Below are 19,258 nucleotides of genomic sequence, written 5' to 3'. Positions count from 1 at the left end.
TAATTGCGTTTTCATAATTTTAAAGAAATGTAGGAAACTGGTTGACTTATTTAAACATGGTAATAAACTTTCTGCTCAGCTAGTTAGTTGTGTTGAATTAAATAATATGAAAAGTGACAATCCGGAAGATAAATGTTTAATTAACAAATTAAAACAAGACGTACCTACACGGTGGAATTCGACCATTTTAATGCTGCAATCAGTTTTTAAACTTAGTGACTCAATCAAAGACGTTTTAATCAAACCAGAGAACAAAGACAATAAAGAATTGTTGTTAAAAAATTGGAAACTGGAAATCATTGGTGAGCTAACTGATTTATTAGAACCAATACATGATTTTACAAAAATTTTGAGCGAATCACAAAATACCACTTGTTCAATTATATTACCAGCCGTTTATAAATTAATTGATTATTTGGTAACTTTAAAAGTGAATCAAAAAATCGTACAATTATGAATCTTGCCATTAAACTCAAAGACAGTTTTAATCGAAGATGTGAAGATTTTCTCAAAATTGAAAAGTTATACGCAGCTACATATTTAGATTATCCATTTCGTACTTTTAAATTTATATCAAACAAAACAGCAAAAATTGCTTGTATTAAAAAAGCTCATTCTTTAGTTGTTCAATTGAGCCATGAATTGCAGCTCACACCGACAAGTTTTCAGTTGACTAGTCAAGCGTCGTCATCTATTTAAAGAATTCCATCAAAAAAAAAAGAAAAATACTGTTATGCGATGAAACAGTGTTGTCAAAAGATTTGTTTTCAGTGGACAAAATCATCAATTATCTAAATATGAAAGTAAAAGTATCAGAAAATTTATGTCCCCTTGCATTTTATAAAAATAATTTATGCCAATTTCCCGTTTTGTCAGAAGTACCGAAGATGATTTTTTGCATAACTGATACATCAACGCCTTCAGAAGAGTTATTTTCAAGTGCTGCCGAAATCATCACAGAACATGTTATAACACCATGTATTATTATAGCAGTATTACATATCACCTAGTTTTTTTGTTTACTCTCTAAAAGTTCTATTTGTTTCATACCATCTTAAAAGTAAATTGTCAGGCAACACTAAAGAATATGATTATAATAAAATTTTTTATTCAAATATTTCGACTAAATCGACTTTTAGTCGACTTAGTCGATTTAAAAAATGTATTATTCGATTTTGGTCGACTTTAAAAAATACAAAAATTGATTTAGTCGACAGTCGAATAATTTCAAAGACGTAACAACACTAGCAAGAACTCTAACTGTGTCACAAATGCTAATGTATAGATAAATACAGAAAATACTTTTGGTATTTTTCTGTTTTAAAATGCCGCTTGAGTTAGCAAATTTTCATATCAAATAAAAATATACATGCGCATTAAATAAAAAATAGGTTTTAATCTGAAAAACCCAGGTTGGTCTAAAATTCTTAAACTTTTTTTGGACTAACCCGATTTGATTTGGTTTATAACTGAAATTTTATCTACTTTTGTCAAAAGTTACTAAACTTTTTTTTGGTAAAAATGCAGAACATTTTAGATTTTTGAAAGTATTGTTTAAAATACTTAAATGGCAAAACTTTCTCAGATGTTGTTGAATTTTTTTAAATAATTGCAAAAGTTTAATATAATATAAAAGCCAGAAAAAAACTTTGAGAACCGTACTGAAAAATAAACTTGAACTACTGTTTTCAAAAGTTATAGGACTAATTTAGTTAGAGCAATACTTGATACAATCTTTTTGTGGCATTCGCATCAGTTATATTACTCAGCATACACTTTTTTTATTCAATAAGTTACAGTGGTCAATGTTAATAGATCTTTTAAAATTGTACAACATCATAACACATGACAAATTGCTAAGTTAAAAACCTATGTTTCTTATTCTTCATGTTCATCCACAATTTGTAACTAATTTTTTTATATTATTTTTTTTAAGTCAAAGATCTGCGGTTTAAGTTAAGGAAAGCCTTAAACTTCTGCAATTTTGTATTAGTGGTCATAAACAAAAAATCTTCTTACCCCTTCCATTCTATTACTTAGTTTTTCATTTAAAGATTTTGTATCCATTGTCAAATGTTCATTCAAAACCTTTATTTATGTTGAACATTCATGTTTATGCCCTTGTGTGGCTTGGAGAGGTTTTAAGTTGAATAATTTTTTACAACCAGATGTCCTTCATGACGTTAACCTGTTTTTTAGATTAGGACTGAGTATTTTTATTTTGAAAATGCCACTAGGAGGATTATCATACTTGGTTTATAAATACTTCTACCTTTACTCATAATTTAGTATAAGAACCTTATTTTTCTTCTTTTTTTTATTTAATTTTATTCACTTCATTTGTTTCATTTCATTCTATTCACTTTATTTGTTTTGTTTTATTCTATTAAACAAAGTTTTGATGGAACAGTTTTGATACAGATTTTAACGCTCAGCAACGAGGTTTATAGAGAAATTTGAAAAACATTCTTTTTGACTATGCCAATAATGAATTTATAATGTTTACAAAATTTTAAGTTTTTCTGATATAATAAAAGTTAACATTATAAAAATAATATCACTATGGCAACACAAAGATTTTACGAGCTTTAAAAACAACAGTTGTTATGAATAAAAATCTAACAAACATTTAAGCTAAAATTAATTTAATATAGACAAATTTATTGGAAAAGTCTATCAATATTTCTATCAAAAGTTCAACAAACATTTGTCATCTGATTGTATATTTATATCTTAAACAGAAAAACCTAATCTGTTAATTTGCAAACAAAACTTAAAATAAGAAAAAATGTTATTACTTAAAACATTTATACAACTTTTGTTTAGAAGCCTTTGTTAAAAAAAATCATTCTTAGTAATCATAAAGTGATGCTAATATTATCGCAAGGCGTAATGCTAATACGATCACAAAGTGCATGCTAATATGATCAGAAGGTGTCATGCTAATATGACCGCAAGGTGTTATGCTAATATGATCATAAGGTGTTATACTAATATGATCACAAAGTTTAAAACTAATATGATCACAGTGTGTAATGCTAATGCAATCACAAGGTGTAATGCTAATATAATCTCAAAGTGTAATACTAATATGACTACAAAGTGTAATGCTAATATATTTACAAAGTGTAATGCTGATATGATTACAAAGTCCAATGCTAATATGATCACACCATATATTATTAATATGATCACAAAATGTAATGTTAACATGAACACAATATGTAATGCTAATATGATCACAAGGTGTAATCCTAAGATCACAGTAACAATGAGCTAATAGGTTATTAAGTACTACCGATCACATTACTATACTAAACTACGTTACTATTTTTTCCCTTAATTCATGAAAAATCTTCTTTTTTTCTTAATTTATAAAAAATCAATTTTTCTACAATTTTACTAATTACTATTTTCAATTTTATATATTTTTTAAACAAATAAATATTTTTATTTAAATTAAATAAATTATTTTTTTATTTTTATACTATAACAAATAACTTAAATAAAAAAGTTTTTTTTGTTGAAAAAAAATTATATTAATTTATACTTTTTTGTGAAAAAAAAACAATAATAAACAGCTTGCAAAACACATTATTTATATTAAAATATAAAAGAAAACTTTTTTTTTAAACATAAATTTAAACGTTTTTTTACCCAGACTTGTAGGTTGAAGGGTGTAAGCGAAGAATGATACTGCAATTTTTCCACCATAATATGGTACCTGTGGTAACCGTAGTTCATTATTAACTCCATTTGCTGTTACAGCCCAATCACCATCTATAATATAAATATTATCGAAGATTATTCGATTGTTTTTATAACAGTAATAGTCAAATTGCACATGAGAAAATCATCAAAAGTGCTTTTAATATATATCAAAGGGGTATATTTAAACCAACGGAGGTTTACAAACTAACTATAAAGATTTATATATAACTCATTTTGAAGTTTTGTTTAACTTTGAGGTATTAATACAAGGTATTAAAATACATAGTTATCGATTAAAGTTTTTTACATCTAATTACCTTTTAAACAAATAAACCATATTTTAAGGCCTCAATATGTATAAAAAAAATTATTTTATAAAATTTTTGGTATCTTTATTTGAAAAGATTTATGAAAACAAATTTAATATAAAATATACGATTTAAAAAGCACTTGCTAAAGTAAAGTCATGCAATAGTTTTTTTATTCTCATTTTTGGATTTGGAAAGTATTCTTGCTTTAAAGTTGACCCAAAAAAAAATTAATATTTAGTTAATTTAAGTTAAACTAAGAAATATAAATGTAAGTTATGTTACAGTATTGTTCTGTCTTGTAAATTTACTTAAATAATTTAAAACTTATTTGTAAAGCATTTGAGCTTCTCAACTAAGAAAGAAAAGATAAAGAGTTTTTTTGTTTTTTTATTGTATGATGAAAAAAAGTTGTTTTAAAATTTAAAGTGAGTATTAACTTATTGAACATGCAACAAAACAAAATATTTTGAGAATTTTGTTAATTATTCAAAAAATTTAAATAAACAACATATAGTTTCTTAAAATATTTCTTGTACTAAAATCTGTATATTTCTATATTTTCAATTTATTTTTCCTATTCAGATTTTGCTGTCTGTTAAATAAAACTTATGCGTTAGTAAAACTTATGCGACTCATTTTGTAATTGAGATGCATAGAACTCCATCACATCATCTGAGGTATACGCCACATTGAACATTTTCTTCACTTATTGCTATGTTTTTGTAACAACTTTTTTCTAAAAAAAAGACCCCTTGACAGTGTAGCCTCTTAAACCTTGGGGGGAGAAATGTATATTCCAAAAAACTAACATTATAGTAGTTTCATACAGTAATAGCTTTTTTGAACTTTAGAAGTATGTTTGTAATATTTATAACTATAGAAACCTGTTTGTAATACTTATTTATCTAAAATTAAAGTGTGTATCAAATCATGATAATCATTGTCAAATTTTTTTTTATATATATAAAGTTATATATAAATAACAACAGATAACATAAATAGTTTGTATGACCTGTTGTTTCTAAAGTTACCTTTCTTGGGCACATTTATACTTGAATACATAACTCTTTGAAATGGTTGGTTGTTGATAGATTCTGTCAACCAAGCATCACTTGTTTCAAAGCTTGAAAACCAAACATCAGTCAAATCAACACCTACAATGAATTTAATTTTAAACTGTTAATCTTATTTTTTTTTAATTGTTAATCTAATTTTTTTTATTTACAAACATTTTTTTTTAATTCAATGCAATCATTACAACAAGTAATTGAGGTATATTATATACCTATATACCGTTTATAGAAAGGATGATTATTGATAAATGCTATGTATATATAAAAAAATAATGTTTATCAATAATCATATATTATCATATAAAAATTGTACATAATGCTTGGAAGAACACCTAAGTAACTTTGAAAAACGAAGACAGCACAAGTCATGAATCTTGAATAAAAATTATTTTAACTAAAAAAGCAAATAAGATCAGCAAAGCACCAGCATTAAAGAAGTCAGATGCTTTACCATTAAGAAATAAATTTAAAAAAATGAAATAAAGTTAAAGCTTCTAACCTATACATAAAGGCGAGCCTAAAGTTAAAATTGCTTTTATCCAGTTTTTGCATAAAAAACACTGACCCATGTACATAAAGTATTTGGTCGCATAAAAACTAAAAAGTTTTCTACAGTTTTCTAAGTGAAATTTGGCTTTTAGAAAAGTTATTTAGACAAAATTAAAATTAAAAGTACTAGATGAAGTAGTTTTTTAGTTTTCAACATAGCGAAAAATTAAAAAAAAAAATTTCTCATTTGATGTACTAATGTATGATGTATGTCATCACCTAGGTTCTTTTTTATAAAAAAAAATAATATGTAAATATAGTGCAATTTTCTTGAACGATATTCACACTTTCAAAGAAATTAAGTACATAAAATTAAAAAAAGTAAAGAAAATACCGTCTTGACTACCAATGACCACACCTAAAATGACTGCCAGTGCGATAATACCACTCCGGAGACTAAATATACCCATATTTGGATTCCCTTCACCCCAATTGCCTATATTTAGGTTTAAAGATGTCCCATTTATCTGAAAAATTATTAGGACATTCCAGGACCACCCTTGACAACCTTAAAATGACCACCTGTACAATAATGACCACTTTCAGAAACCAAATATGCCCAGATTTGAGTTTCCGAATCTCAAATACCTGTATTTAGACATACAATATGTCTCATCTAATTGAAAAAACATCGAGACATCTAAGGATAAGGTTCCCATATCCCCGGATTTACCCGGAGATCTCTAGATTTTAAGGCAAAAAGTAAGGCTCCATGGGATTCCAATCTGCTTTATACTCTTCCAATCTGCTATATATTTATCTTTTATATATTAATATAGAACTTAATGTTGCCGTAACCCATTCGTAAGTGTTTGACGCAGAACTCACGGCAGCCATTACACCCGAGGTAATGGCGAGAAAAAGTTGCAGCAGTTTTTTTTCAAAAGTTTTACCGTTTTATATAGTTATACCGTTTTTTCTTTATTAAACAGTGTTAAAAGTTGTTAGATTAGTGTGCCTTAGTGACCAAAGTAGTTAGCTTGCTGCTCTTCCAAATTACAATGCGGGAGTTGAAATTATGTTGCCTGCACATTTAATTTTTTTTTTATCTTTTTAATTTTCTAAATTACGAAATAAAATATTTTTAAATTTCTGTCGATGTTATATAGATAACATATATAAAGATATATTATACTATAAATAAAAAAAGCAAGAGATTTTTCAAAAATGTCAAATTTCCATAAACATCAAAACGGTGGGAAAAATTTTTTGCGCATATGTAACGATAAAGATACTTATATTACTAACGTGCTTCGGTAATGTGCTTCGGTAATTCGGTAATTCTTTCTTTTTATATGGAAAAAAAAATTTATTGTTAAAACGTTTATTTTCTTTAAAATTAACGCCCCGTTAATTAATTTTGAAGAAAATAAACCTTAATTAAATAATAAAACAAAAGTTTCATATTTTAAATTGTCCAATGGACCGTTCACTCTAAAGAAAAAAAACCGCTATGCATTTTGGTCTTTGTATTCACCGAAAATAAACAAATTAGAGTCAAAGCTTTTTAAAATAAACAGTTAAGTAATTTAATTTAAAAAGACTTTTTAAAATGACTTCAAATGATACAATATCTTGTGATAAACTTATTACTCATTCTGTTAAAGAAAATTGTTGAGTCAACAGCAACAACAAAATACCGCGGTGGCATAACTTGTTGCGTTCCATTTTACATCATCTCAAAGGAAAGTAATTTGAGAAGAAAATGGAGAGAGAAAAAAAAAGAAAAGAAAAAAATCTTTAATTAGTAGGAGAAACTTTGTTTCTTCTATTTCTCATTTATACTGTGGTCGTTTTTCGGACAAACAAATTACTAAAGATTGTGGCATATAAAACCTGCTTGAACCAGGAGACAGTGTAAAGGCAAATAGAGGTTTTGATATTGCTGATGATTCACCAGAAAACGTTTTATTAAATATGCTACCATTTATGAATGGAAAAGCTCAACTCAGTTTAGAAGATGAGAACGAAACTAGAAAAATTGCTGCTGTTTGTATTCATGTAGAAAGAGCAATACAGCGAAGAAAAATTATCACATTTTACAAACACCATTTAAATTGTCTATCGCGCCAGAAATTAACAAAACTTGGATAGTTTGTTGTTATTTAGCAAACTTTTTGCCACAACTTGTTTCAACTTGTCCACTTTGCCACAATTTGTTTAAATAAAATTTATAATGAATTATAAAAACTTCTAATCTAAAACTGCAAATATATTTTCTTGCATAAACTCAAAGTAAAATTTAGTTAACTTTGGTAAAGAAGTTTTTTTCCATTGCTCTTTAAGAAAAAATCTCTCAATTAAAATATCTTTTTTAGTATAAACTTTAAAATTTAGTTCTTTGATCTCTAATAATACCATAACACCTTGACATTGATAAAAAAAAATACATGACTTTGTTTAAGCATTTTTTTGCCATCAACAACAGCAAGAAAATTTTTTTATCTAGGCAAGCTTCAGCTATAGTTAATTCTTTTTTTTTGAATTAGGACATTTGATTTCAATAGCCTTTATTTTTTTCATTTGCTAATACAATTCAATCAGGGCTTGTACCAAGCCAAGGCCACTTTGAGTTAATGATAAATCCGCATCTCGTTACTAATAAATTTTTATATTTTCATACTTTTTTATTGCAGTGTTTTTCAAAATTCTATTTCAAATAGAGGCAGGAAATATACTTTTTTATCTATTAGTAACAAAACCAAAGTTTGAAGATGTCAAGCGTTTTTTTCTGTCTTTAAGCCATAAACTTGTAGATTGTGATAAAGTTAGTTAGCTAGTTCCAAAGTCTTTATTTTCTCATTTGATTGAACTAAACATTTTAAAATAAACATTAATTGAGTTTTATCAAATTCAAATGAGTCTCTGAATTCTACTTCAAACCCATTAATTATGGTATCAACAAGATTTAATATAATAATAGAATTTAGATCGAGTTCTTTCATTTTTAGCTGATATTCAGATATTCATATTTCATAGTAGGACGTGGAATGATAATTGTTTTTTTTTTAAAAGATTTGTAAATGTTATTTCTTCTCCCAGATTATATAAACTACCAAACAGTTTTTGAATTTTTTTTCATTGCTTGGATTATGTGCAAAAATTGGGGTTGCACAAAAGTTTCTATTTCCTGATACAAAAGCACGCTTTTGTGAGTTGTTTAGATCCTTTTCTAAATCACTCTTTTCAAAGGAAACTTTAGAAAGCTTAATTGATTCTGAGTTTTTTCCTTCAGCAGGAACATGCCATTGCTGTAACACTTCTGTGCATGTTTTATCGAATGGTACAGAGTTTAAATTTAATTGTTTATATTCATTTAATTGAAATAATACTGCTGCAACATGCTTGCAGCATCCTCCCATATCAGTTTTACAATTACATTTAGCATACAAAACATCTCCTTCTTTTTGACAAAGATGTTCATAATTAAGGTACTGATTTTTTTCATTGAAGCTGAAACGTTGGCTCTAATGAGAAAATAATTTATTTCTATGTTGACATTAGGTTTAAAAACTAAATTTTTAACGAAGTTCTCCTTAAATAGTTGATACTGAGAGATTTTATGCTTTGAAGCACCACTAGCTCCGAAATCAGTCAAACTATGGTCTATAATTAAGTATTTGTGTATTTTTTACTTAGCTTATACTAGAAAGTAAAGAAAGACATCTTGACCAAGAGCTTATTTGTTCCTGTACAACTTCTTCAGCATCTATCTAATTAAACTGACTAGATACTTCTCAAAATACTGGTTGAGTAGCAATTGAAATATTTTTAAAAAACATGGATCAATATCAATGCATTTGAATAATGTTCCAATCTAATTTCATAGCTATCAACTTTGTTTATTGCTGACTTGATAATATGTTTTGATAATTTGTTTATTTTGAGTGAATACAAAAACCAAAATGCAATGCAGTTTTTTTCTATAGAAGAAACGGTCCATTGAAACTTATTTGCTTCATCACTTTAAAAGTTATTTTCCATAAAAATTTTAATGAATAAGTATAAAGTGTTATACATTTTTATAAGGATCATGTTATGGAGATTTTAGAACGAATTCATACTTTTAATTATGTGGCTTTGTTTACTAATAACTAAATGAACTATAAAATATAAGTTAACTATAAAATATAAGTTAGAAAATAAAAAATATTAAAGTTCACAGATATTTTTAGCAATCACCCACGCTTTCCCACCATTCATTTTTATAACTGATTTGTAGCTGAGGTGTCTATAAATATAATTTAAATCAGGTGCGGATACGTTTGGTTTCCAGAAAAGTGATAAAAGTCAGGAAACAAAAAACCGCTTTTTATCATGGTTTCAGACTATATCTTTTTATAACAATAGTTTTGCGTAAGTTTTTTTGTCAATTTTATATTGAGAATTAATTTTGATTGACATGCATTCTATTATTTTTGACACTACCAATAGTTTTAAAAGAAAATTATCATATTTTTCAGGATAGTTTATGCTTCATTGTTAGTGATATTCAAAGGCACATTATTCCGTCTTTTAATAAACGATGGACCAAGGCGTCGCGGTAAGTGAAGCTTGTTATCTAACAACCGTAAGTGGTTAGATTCTGAATATAGTGTATATTTATTGAAATCAAAAAAACAATAACAGACTCCACGCCACCTACATCATTTGAAAAACGTGGAAGACCGTGCATGTCTTATTGAGATTTGTCAGAGACCAGTAAAAAAAGAAAAAATTCCACATTAGTTTAGGAAATTCGGTTCGAGCACATCTTTACTGCACATCTTTAAGCATTACGTTCAATAGGAGAAGAAAAGACGCAAAACTTGTAGAAGCATTAAGGATTGCCGAAAAAGAAAAAAAGATCTTTACCTCGAGTTTTATAGAAAACACAAACGTTTTACTGATGGATGAAGATGCACTCAAGGTGTTTGTTACTTTAGATTTAACTCAAACACATTATTTACTCTTGATGAAGTTGACAGACAAAAAAAACAGTTCCTTATTCCAACCATATTACAAATTGCAAGAAATAAAACTGCTATCCAGCATCTTCTCCAATAGAAATTACGAGCACACTATGTTACAAAAAGATTTATGCAAAAACTATGTTACTGCAAGATTTATTGGATCACACTGTAGATAAATTTTTGACTATATATTCCGTGTACAATTATAAATTTAAACACTTAATTTTTTGTAGTAAATTAAGTTGTGATGACTCCTCTGGTTAAAGCAAGTACAAGCAGAAACTTCCAGACGAATTTAAACTTATTTCTGAGGCAAAATTATTTATTAGTTTTTTGGTACCGATCAGATAAGATTATGAGGTAACTGGCGCAGTTGTTTGGCAAAATCTGGCTACTTCGTCTGTACGTTTTTATGAGTTACAGAAACTCATTTCTCATTTTTTTGAACTTTTATTCCAATGAGATATTCAAATGTTTTTTGAAAAACTATTGGTAAATTTTATAATTTAGATTATTTATTTTAATTTAACTGAATAAGGATTTCTTTAGCATATTGAAGTAGAGATTCCTGGGATAGTTTGCAATGATGCAGAGAAGTTGATATCTAAGGTAATTAACCATAGGAAACTACTACCAAATGAGACTGAAATTAAACTGGTAATAGATGTTGGACAGGGTTTTTTATGTGTTCTGTCTCTGTAAAATACAAGCCTGAGGAAAGAGATTAGGAAATCCCTCAAAAAGAACATGATATTTGGAAGGCGATGAGAAAAAAGAGTTTAAAGATTCCAGTGTTTTTAAAACCCATATTCTAGCAATTATACCTGGCATGGATAAAAGTTATATAAGTTTGAGAATGCTTATTGGAAAACTCAAAATAGGATCTTTAAACTACTCATCGTCAAAAGACATTAAATTTCAATTACAAATGGTTGGAAAGCAATGTGCCTCTTCTAAACACCCTTGTCCATTCTGAGAAACTGAGATACCTTTATTGCCAAAAATTAAGCAAATACAATCAGTTCTTTGCATCAACGGCATTAAAACTGGTTAGAAAATGGTCCTAAACTTAAACTTAATTAAGCCGAAATATTCCAAAATAACATTAATCCTCCTCTTCTTACTGGAGAGCCTAAGAAAAAGTCATTGAGATTATAAACATTCCTGGATTACATATTCTACTTGATATTGTTGACAAAATTATATCCGATATTGAAAAAAAAAGAAGAAGGATTTAACTTTATGTTGGCTTATTTATAGTCCATTTAAGTACAACACAGGCTTGAAGGAAATCCTTTAAATTCATCTTTAAAAAAAGTTAATATTGTAAATAGACTTTTTTTTGTACAAATGTATGTCTTGGGAAAACTTTGTGTAAAACTTACAAAGATGATATAAAACCTTCTCAGATGACTACAGACACTTAGGAGCCAGTGTAACAGTCAAAGTTCATATTGTCGAGCAACATAAGCAAAAAGGCGGTTTATTTGGTGAGTGTTATTTTAATATATTTTAAATATTTCAGTAAATATATTCTCTCGACTTTTTTATATTTAAATAAAATTTTTTAAATTTCAAAAACACTTTAAATAGAATTAAATTATATAAAAAAATATTTAGGTCTAAGGTATAGGATTGAATAGTCTTTGGAAGCAGTACACCATGATTTGAAGCAATTTTGGAACCAAAGAACAATTGGATAATATCATCCCAATTACTCGAAAACATTAAAAAATTCTGTTGCGACATATAATATTGCTCACTTTTAAAATATATAGTTGAGTTATTTTTGTAATTTATTTAATACGTACTCTAAAAAAGCCAGTTTGTTTAGTGGATACCAAAGCTTTTTGTAAAGCATAAACTTAATAAAAAAGAAAATGAGATTTAATTTAAATTTTATTTAACTCTGTAAATTTTAGTTAAAACATACATCTGTAATTTAATGCATAAATGATCAGTATTAACATATTTTTAATTTATTTTTTTACCTATTGTAATCCTTCATTTATTACACAGGTCAACCAAAAAAAAAACTTTTTTGGTGCCGAGCAAATAATTTATTTTTTGTATAGCATTTCTCATTTTGATTTCAAATACGCTACTCAATTTTCACTATCACGTCAAGTTGTGAAGATATTTGTTTAAACCTTTAGCATTTGGGGTAAAATCCCTAATATTGTAAAAAAAATTATTCAAAAGTTTATCAACCTGGATCTCAAAAGAAGCGTATTTTCATTGAGATTTTAAAAATATTATACGTTTGTAATAAAACTTTTTGTATTATTTTAAAGTACTTTTGTATTTTTGCAGAAAAATATATATTTTTAATTTTTTTAAGAGTCTTTAGCATTTTTTTACATAATTTTTTTGTCAATAATTTTTAAGTAAAAATATTTATGTTTTCTAAAATCTCTATGAAAATACGCCTCTTTTGAGACTCAGGTTGGCACACTTTTGAATAAATTTTTTTTCGACAAACTAGGGACTTTACCTCAAGTACTAAAGATTTTTTTTTAAATATCTTTACAACTTGACGTGATGGTGAAAAATGAGTTGCATATTTAAAATCAAAATGAGAAATGCTATGCAAAAAACAAATCGTTTGCTCGGCGCCAGAAAAAATTTTTTTGTTGTTGACCTGTTTTATCAATAAATGAACAATGTTGTTATGGACTTTGCTTTTAATCTAAACCAACGCTTTTTTATTTGAATTTAAAATACTCCTTTCAATTTAAATATTTATAAAGTAGTAAAGACAATTAAGCAGTGATTCGTTTAATTTTTAATTTTTTTGCTATTTTTACGAAGAAATTTGTAAAAAGGAAAACAGCTTTTGTCAGAAACCCCCGTTTAATCGTTTTAATTTTAACAGATTTGAGCTGAAAAAATTTTCGGTATTTGTTTCCATAAAATATTTGCCGAAATGTCGGTATTTAAATAGTATTTAAATTTCGGTTTATTTCGGTTTAGGCGTGTTGCCTGTCTCGGTCGACCATAAGTTATCTTGTTTTCGTAAAAATCTTATTTAACTTTTTTTTCTTAACTCTAACAAAGCTCACAATTTTCATAGTAGACTTTCTTGTTAAACCTTTAAACCGACGTTGAGCGTCCTTCGCGTCCACTAGCTCAGGTTTATAGGTTAGGAAAGTATAAGCATAGGCGCAGTGGAGCGTAGATACATTGACTGATGGTTTGGATTTGGGTAGCTAGTCTTGCAAATAAATGAAAAATTTGCTAATAAAGTTTCCAGATCTGAAGGATATCGTCGAAATTTTTACCAGAGTACTAATTTTCTTTGAACTCGTGAAACATTCTGCAATACAGCGATTTTAGGCTTGCTAAACCAAACTATTTGTAAACTAACTTACTTTACATAAACAACAAAAAGAAATTACAATAACTGAGATAAAAATAGATAAAAAACTTGTCTCATTTAAAATTAATTTAAACTGTTATTTAATTTTTGTTTACGCTTGCTTGTCGTGTTTGTTTTACATTTGTTTTGCCAAAATTAACAATCATCAGAGTAAGATATATTAAAAATACTGTAGAGTGTCCGTTAAGATAATCCAAAGTTTGTAGAATTTATTTTTGTGACACATTTTAGACTCAAAGTTTTGTTTATTAACTTTTACTGAGATTAAATGCATTTTTTTTTTGTTCATCCTGCTTAACAATTTGTGTGATAGACTTAAGTAAACTATTTTTATTACGCAGTGTGCTCTAAATCTTTTGAATAAAAAAACTTTGTTTAATTTTAACATATCGAATTCTTTTTTTAATACAATTTGTGAAATACACCTAAATTTTTTTTTTTTTTTTTTGATTTTCCGCATAAATTTGGAAATTTAAGCAATTTATTTACATCACATAGTGTTCGTAAATCTTTTGAAGCATTTTGTTAAATTTTAATATATCTAATGCTTTTGTCATTTTCAAATATAAACTGAAAAATTTCATTCATTTAATGGATTAATATTAAAGTACTTTTAAAAGTTGCAATGTAAAACTTTTAAAATTATTTTTTTACATGTAAAATACATACTACGCTTTGTTATACCAATTTATTTATTTTTTATACATAATTGTAAAAAAAAATTTTAAATTGTATTTCATTTGTATTAATTTTAAAAAGAACCTTTGTGGATGGTTGTTGATCAACCGTTATTACGTGATGGAAAATTGTGCAGTTTTTACTTGATCAGGATTGCTGATATAGTTTTGTCGCATTAATTTTATTAAACAAGTGAAATTAACTTGCATAAAAGCACCGTTACAAAAATTTAATACCGTTAACAATTACCAATAGAATTTTGATTTTTTTAATATACTTTTTAGCTTTTATGATCACGAATAAGTTGCATTAGACATAATTTTGTGTTATATTGTTATTGTATGACCAACCATAAAAGAACTAAAAAACACCATTATCAGTTTGAGAAAAACCAAGTAAAAGGAAACCGGTCTTTATGTTGATTGGGTTGGTTAAATCATTTGACAGTTTCTTATCTAGTACAGAATACTTATTCGTTGACCAAAAAGCCAGTTCAAACAACTGACTCTAACACTGGCCTAACATGCCCTCAATAAATGAGTAACGGCTAGCGCCAACACAAAAATTCCCTGAAACGTTTTCTCTTCCTGACCAAACGTGATGCATCGAATTAGTAACATATTTAACTTTATTATCTTTTACTAAACTTAAATTCAAATTTTAAACTTTATTTAATAATCTTTTAAGTTCAAAAGTTTAACGTTCATATAAAATTTCCGCCCTCCTAAAAATTATAGAGTTGCAAGCTTTGCATGGTCATACTTTTTGAACACTAAAAAAAATTTAGATCAAATTAAAAACTTGTCGATGAATTTAAGTTTAGTAGAAGATAATATAGTTGAATATTTTTTTTAATTAGCTGCCATTGCGTTTAGAAAGTCGGGTCTGGCAAACATTTTATGGTATTTTGTTCCCTGGCTTTTGTACCACCTCGATTTTGTGCAAATTATTCTTTTTTAACATAAGCATGTTAATCTCATTTAACATGAACATAATTAAGTTTAAAGTTTGCTAGCAAACTCCAAACTCTATTTATGTTGAGTAATCCTTAACTAAATTTAAAATCATTGACAGGTTCAATATGCATGTTAATGCCTCAAAGTGTTGTGTCTGAAGCATCAAAAAATCTTATGGTTTCCCATGTCATACGACACTTTACCTTCTTAACAACGATGCTATAAAACACCAAGTTAAATTCAAAAAAAAAAGAGAGAATTACAATGAAAGAAAATAAAAGTCAAACGACAGAAAAAAGATAATTGAAAAAAAACATCTGGATAATTGGATAATTGAAAAAATACAATTAAAAAGTATGATAAAAAAGAAGTTAAAGCAACTTAATTTTCTTTTCAGATGAAGATCTAAAGTTAAACTTTAGCTCACTAATAGAGCAAGATAAAATAAAAGTGTTTCATAAGTAGTTCGTGACGGTATTCGTCGGTTTTAATAGTTTTCAACAATGATTTTACAAAAAGCGCAACGCTACCAAAAGCATTTAATAAATATCTATGAGATCATTGTTTTACGCTCAATAAAGTTTTTTCAGAATGTTATAAAAAATTTCAGGTGGTAATGAACTTGACACTACTTTATAAATTAAAAAAACAAACACCTAAAATCGTTTTACAAAAGATCAGTCGATTTAGCGCCTAATCTTTAAGATATAAGACTAATTTAATTTCTTTAGTCCAGTTGTCTTTTTATTGTCGTTTGTTCTTATAATTTTATGTATAAAAATGAATTATTTTATTTAAAAATTTATTTATTTATTTAGGAAAAATAAATGCTTTGCGCTCTTCAAAAACAAAAAAAACAAAAAAATGCTTTTTCCAATAAAAAAACTTACCACAAAATAGTAAAAAGCAATGGAGCAAAATGAAGAAAGAATATCCCATTCTGTTATTTTTATTTGTAGTTGTTGTTTAAAATATTATATTGCCTAATATTACTCAATAAAGAAAAAAAAAAATACTCCTTATGCTATAAAAAAAATGATTAAATTGCAAATAACTAGCTTATATAAGTTTTTGAACAAAAGAAGCCGAAATAGGAAAAGCCGTATTAAAAATTATAATTGTAAAACTCAATAAAAAATAAAAAAAAGTTCAATGGTTATTAAATTAATATTAAGATTTTAATGCTATGATATGTATAAATATATAATGATATATAGATACAGAGCGCTTCAATATAAAAAAATATAAAATACTAGTATAATATGACGATTACAAAAAGTTTTAAAAAAATAATATATGTTATGCATAACCGTGCATTGAGTTTTTTTTTATTTAGTTTCAACAATTTTATCTGAAAGCTAGAATATATTTAAGTAATCATTATAAAAACGTCAGCTTGTACGAAATTGTGAAGAACTAATTCAAATAGAGTTGTTGTCAAACGGAATGTGCTTTCCTAAGTAGCAGTGAACGCGTCGTTAATCAACAATTTCAAAGATAGCATAACAAAGTAACTTTTAGAAACACAATTGCTGCTTTGTCTGTAGCTTCTGTGTATTTTTTTTTTTTTTTTTGCCTGCTGTAGCACCATGGTAATTTTTTTCGTTTGCCTGCTGTAGCACCTCTTCATCAAACTATAAACAGATTAGTTGTATTTGTTTTGTTTTTTTTGTTTTTTGTTTTTTTATCACTGAATAATAATAAATAAAATAAAATTAAAAAAATATTTAGTCGCGGGACACTTGGTTTCTAATAGTTGAAGGCTCAGAAAATTAAAAACTTAAGACGCGGCTTTTTGAAATTGATTGAAGCCAAACTTTTTGCGCATATACGTCACTATGTGGCAAAAACGCAAATAATGTAGGATTTTAGTATAAAAAGTTTAGGAAATTTTTTCTTATAAAAACAAACAAAAGGAATATATTTTTTGGGCTATTTTTTGTGAAAGCATAGCTAAGTAAGTTGGAAACTAAGTTGTTTCAATTAAGTTTTGTAAAGCTATAACTTTTTTACTTAAATTAATTAAAAACAATCGATTTGAAAAATCGGTAAAAATAACAAATATATATATATATATATATATATATATATATATATATATATATATATATATATATATATATATATATATATATATATATATTGACCACAGAATAAAATACTTTTAGTTAATTTATTTTAAAGTTTTTTTTTTCAATATTTATTTAAATTTTCTCCTCATTGTTATAATCTAAGGTTACAATAATAAAAGTAATTATTTTGACAAAATTTGCTAAATGATTATAATGCCAAATGATTGAACATCATTATTAAACATAAGTTCTCTGTTATCAATAAAAATAGAGATACAAACACTGGTAAAAATATCAATAATTAATTTTGTTATTAAATTTTTTTGAAATAATCTCTTCTTTAAAAATTCTGATTTCGCTTTCTGCTACTTAACATATTTGAATAACATCTTTCTAGGGTTGAAACAAGCATGGTTTTAATACCACTGTAATTTTTTTTTAAATCAATGTTGAAGTGGAATTAAATTGAGGTTAAGCAAATGTCACAATCTAAAACCTTATTAATTTTTTTTACAACAAATCCAGTAATATATTTAACAACATCACATATTATGAAAAACTTTTTGAATTATTTCAGCTATTTACAGCATATTTGTGGTCATCGCAATTTGTTTTTCATATCAAAATCTTTAATAAGCTAATGATCAATTGTTTTTATTCTACATATTTTTTGAAAATTTGCTGAAAATATTGATAGTGCTCAGTCGATTGGCCCGCGAAGAACCTAAAAAGCTTGTATGCTTTAACAATTTTTTGTAGGTTGAAACTTTTTGTAGCTTGAAACTATTTTGTGCGCGATTATAATTATATCCTTTTAGGCTTTTTATAACAATGAAAACAAAATTTAGTTTTTTTTATTGCTATAAAAAAAATAATAATTTAAATATACCAAAGACTATATTCACCATTTTGAAAGTAATAGTTTTTATATAAAATTTCTAACTTACATCCCAACCTAATGCATTTCTTATTAGTTTTAACATACGCAGAGGCTTCAAGAAAATATAAATTGGTTTTTTTTTTTGTGTAATTGGATGTGGAAAGTATGCACAAGTAGAGTTAAATGATAAATCAGCTTTAAGATGTTTTTTTCAAATTCTCAAAGGATGATTCAGCTCCGTCTAAGTTGTTAAGAAACTGTCTAATTTCCACATGAATTATTTTTTTTTTAATTGTGATTTTTTATTTGCTTGAGGATTTCTAGTTACAATTTTTTTCACAAAACTGCTTGGAAAATCAAAAATGGTATAGCTCCTTTTTGAGTTTGTTTTTCTCCAACCATTAACAACATATGAATCGGATGTAAATTACTAAGGACAAAGTTTAGAATTTTTCACTAAATTTTTTTTACACATGACAGCAAACCATTCATTTCAAAACAATAAATCTTATGGAAATCTGCAACATAGAATATACTTCATAAATAAAAATAGTATTTCGCATGTTTATTAAAAATCAACATATAGCAATGCAGTAAACATAACGGTTTGGGAAAAAAAACTAGACTATGCTATATAGTATACTATATTGTAATCTTTCAGCTTTTTTTTTTATCTATCTTTGAAATTATATACAAA

At 26.5% G+C, this 19,258-nt stretch overlaps 1 protein-coding gene across 4 annotated transcripts in view; it reads right to left on the bottom strand.

Annotated features, from left to right (window-relative positions):
- LOC136080744 (fibrillin-2-like) overlaps nt 1-16,670 on the bottom strand; it is a 53,116-nt gene extending 36,446 nt beyond the window's left edge. For 3 of the 4 annotated variants that reach the window (XM_065797789.1, XM_065797790.1, XM_065797791.1), the window contains exons 1-3: nt 16,500-16,655; nt 5,054-5,176; nt 3,658-3,780 (exon numbers count right to left, since the gene is read on the bottom strand). In XM_065797789.1, the coding sequence (XP_065653861.1) occupies nt 3,658-3,780; nt 5,054-5,176; nt 16,500-16,548 (295 nt within the window). In that variant the 5' untranslated portion in view covers nt 16,549-16,655. Of the gene's footprint in view, nt 1-3,657; nt 3,781-5,053; nt 5,177-16,499 lie in introns of all 4 variants that reach the window. The other variant, XM_065797788.1, reaches the window with a different exon arrangement.
- Nucleotides 16,671-19,258: the final 2,588 nt, after the last annotated feature.

The sequence above is a fragment of the Hydra vulgaris genome, chromosome 05 (genome assembly GCF_038396675.1).
Source record: "Hydra vulgaris chromosome 05, alternate assembly HydraT2T_AEP".
NCBI classification, from domain to species: domain Eukaryota; kingdom Metazoa; phylum Cnidaria; class Hydrozoa; order Anthoathecata; family Hydridae; genus Hydra; species Hydra vulgaris.
This window is presented reverse-complemented; position numbering and strand designations above follow the sequence as displayed.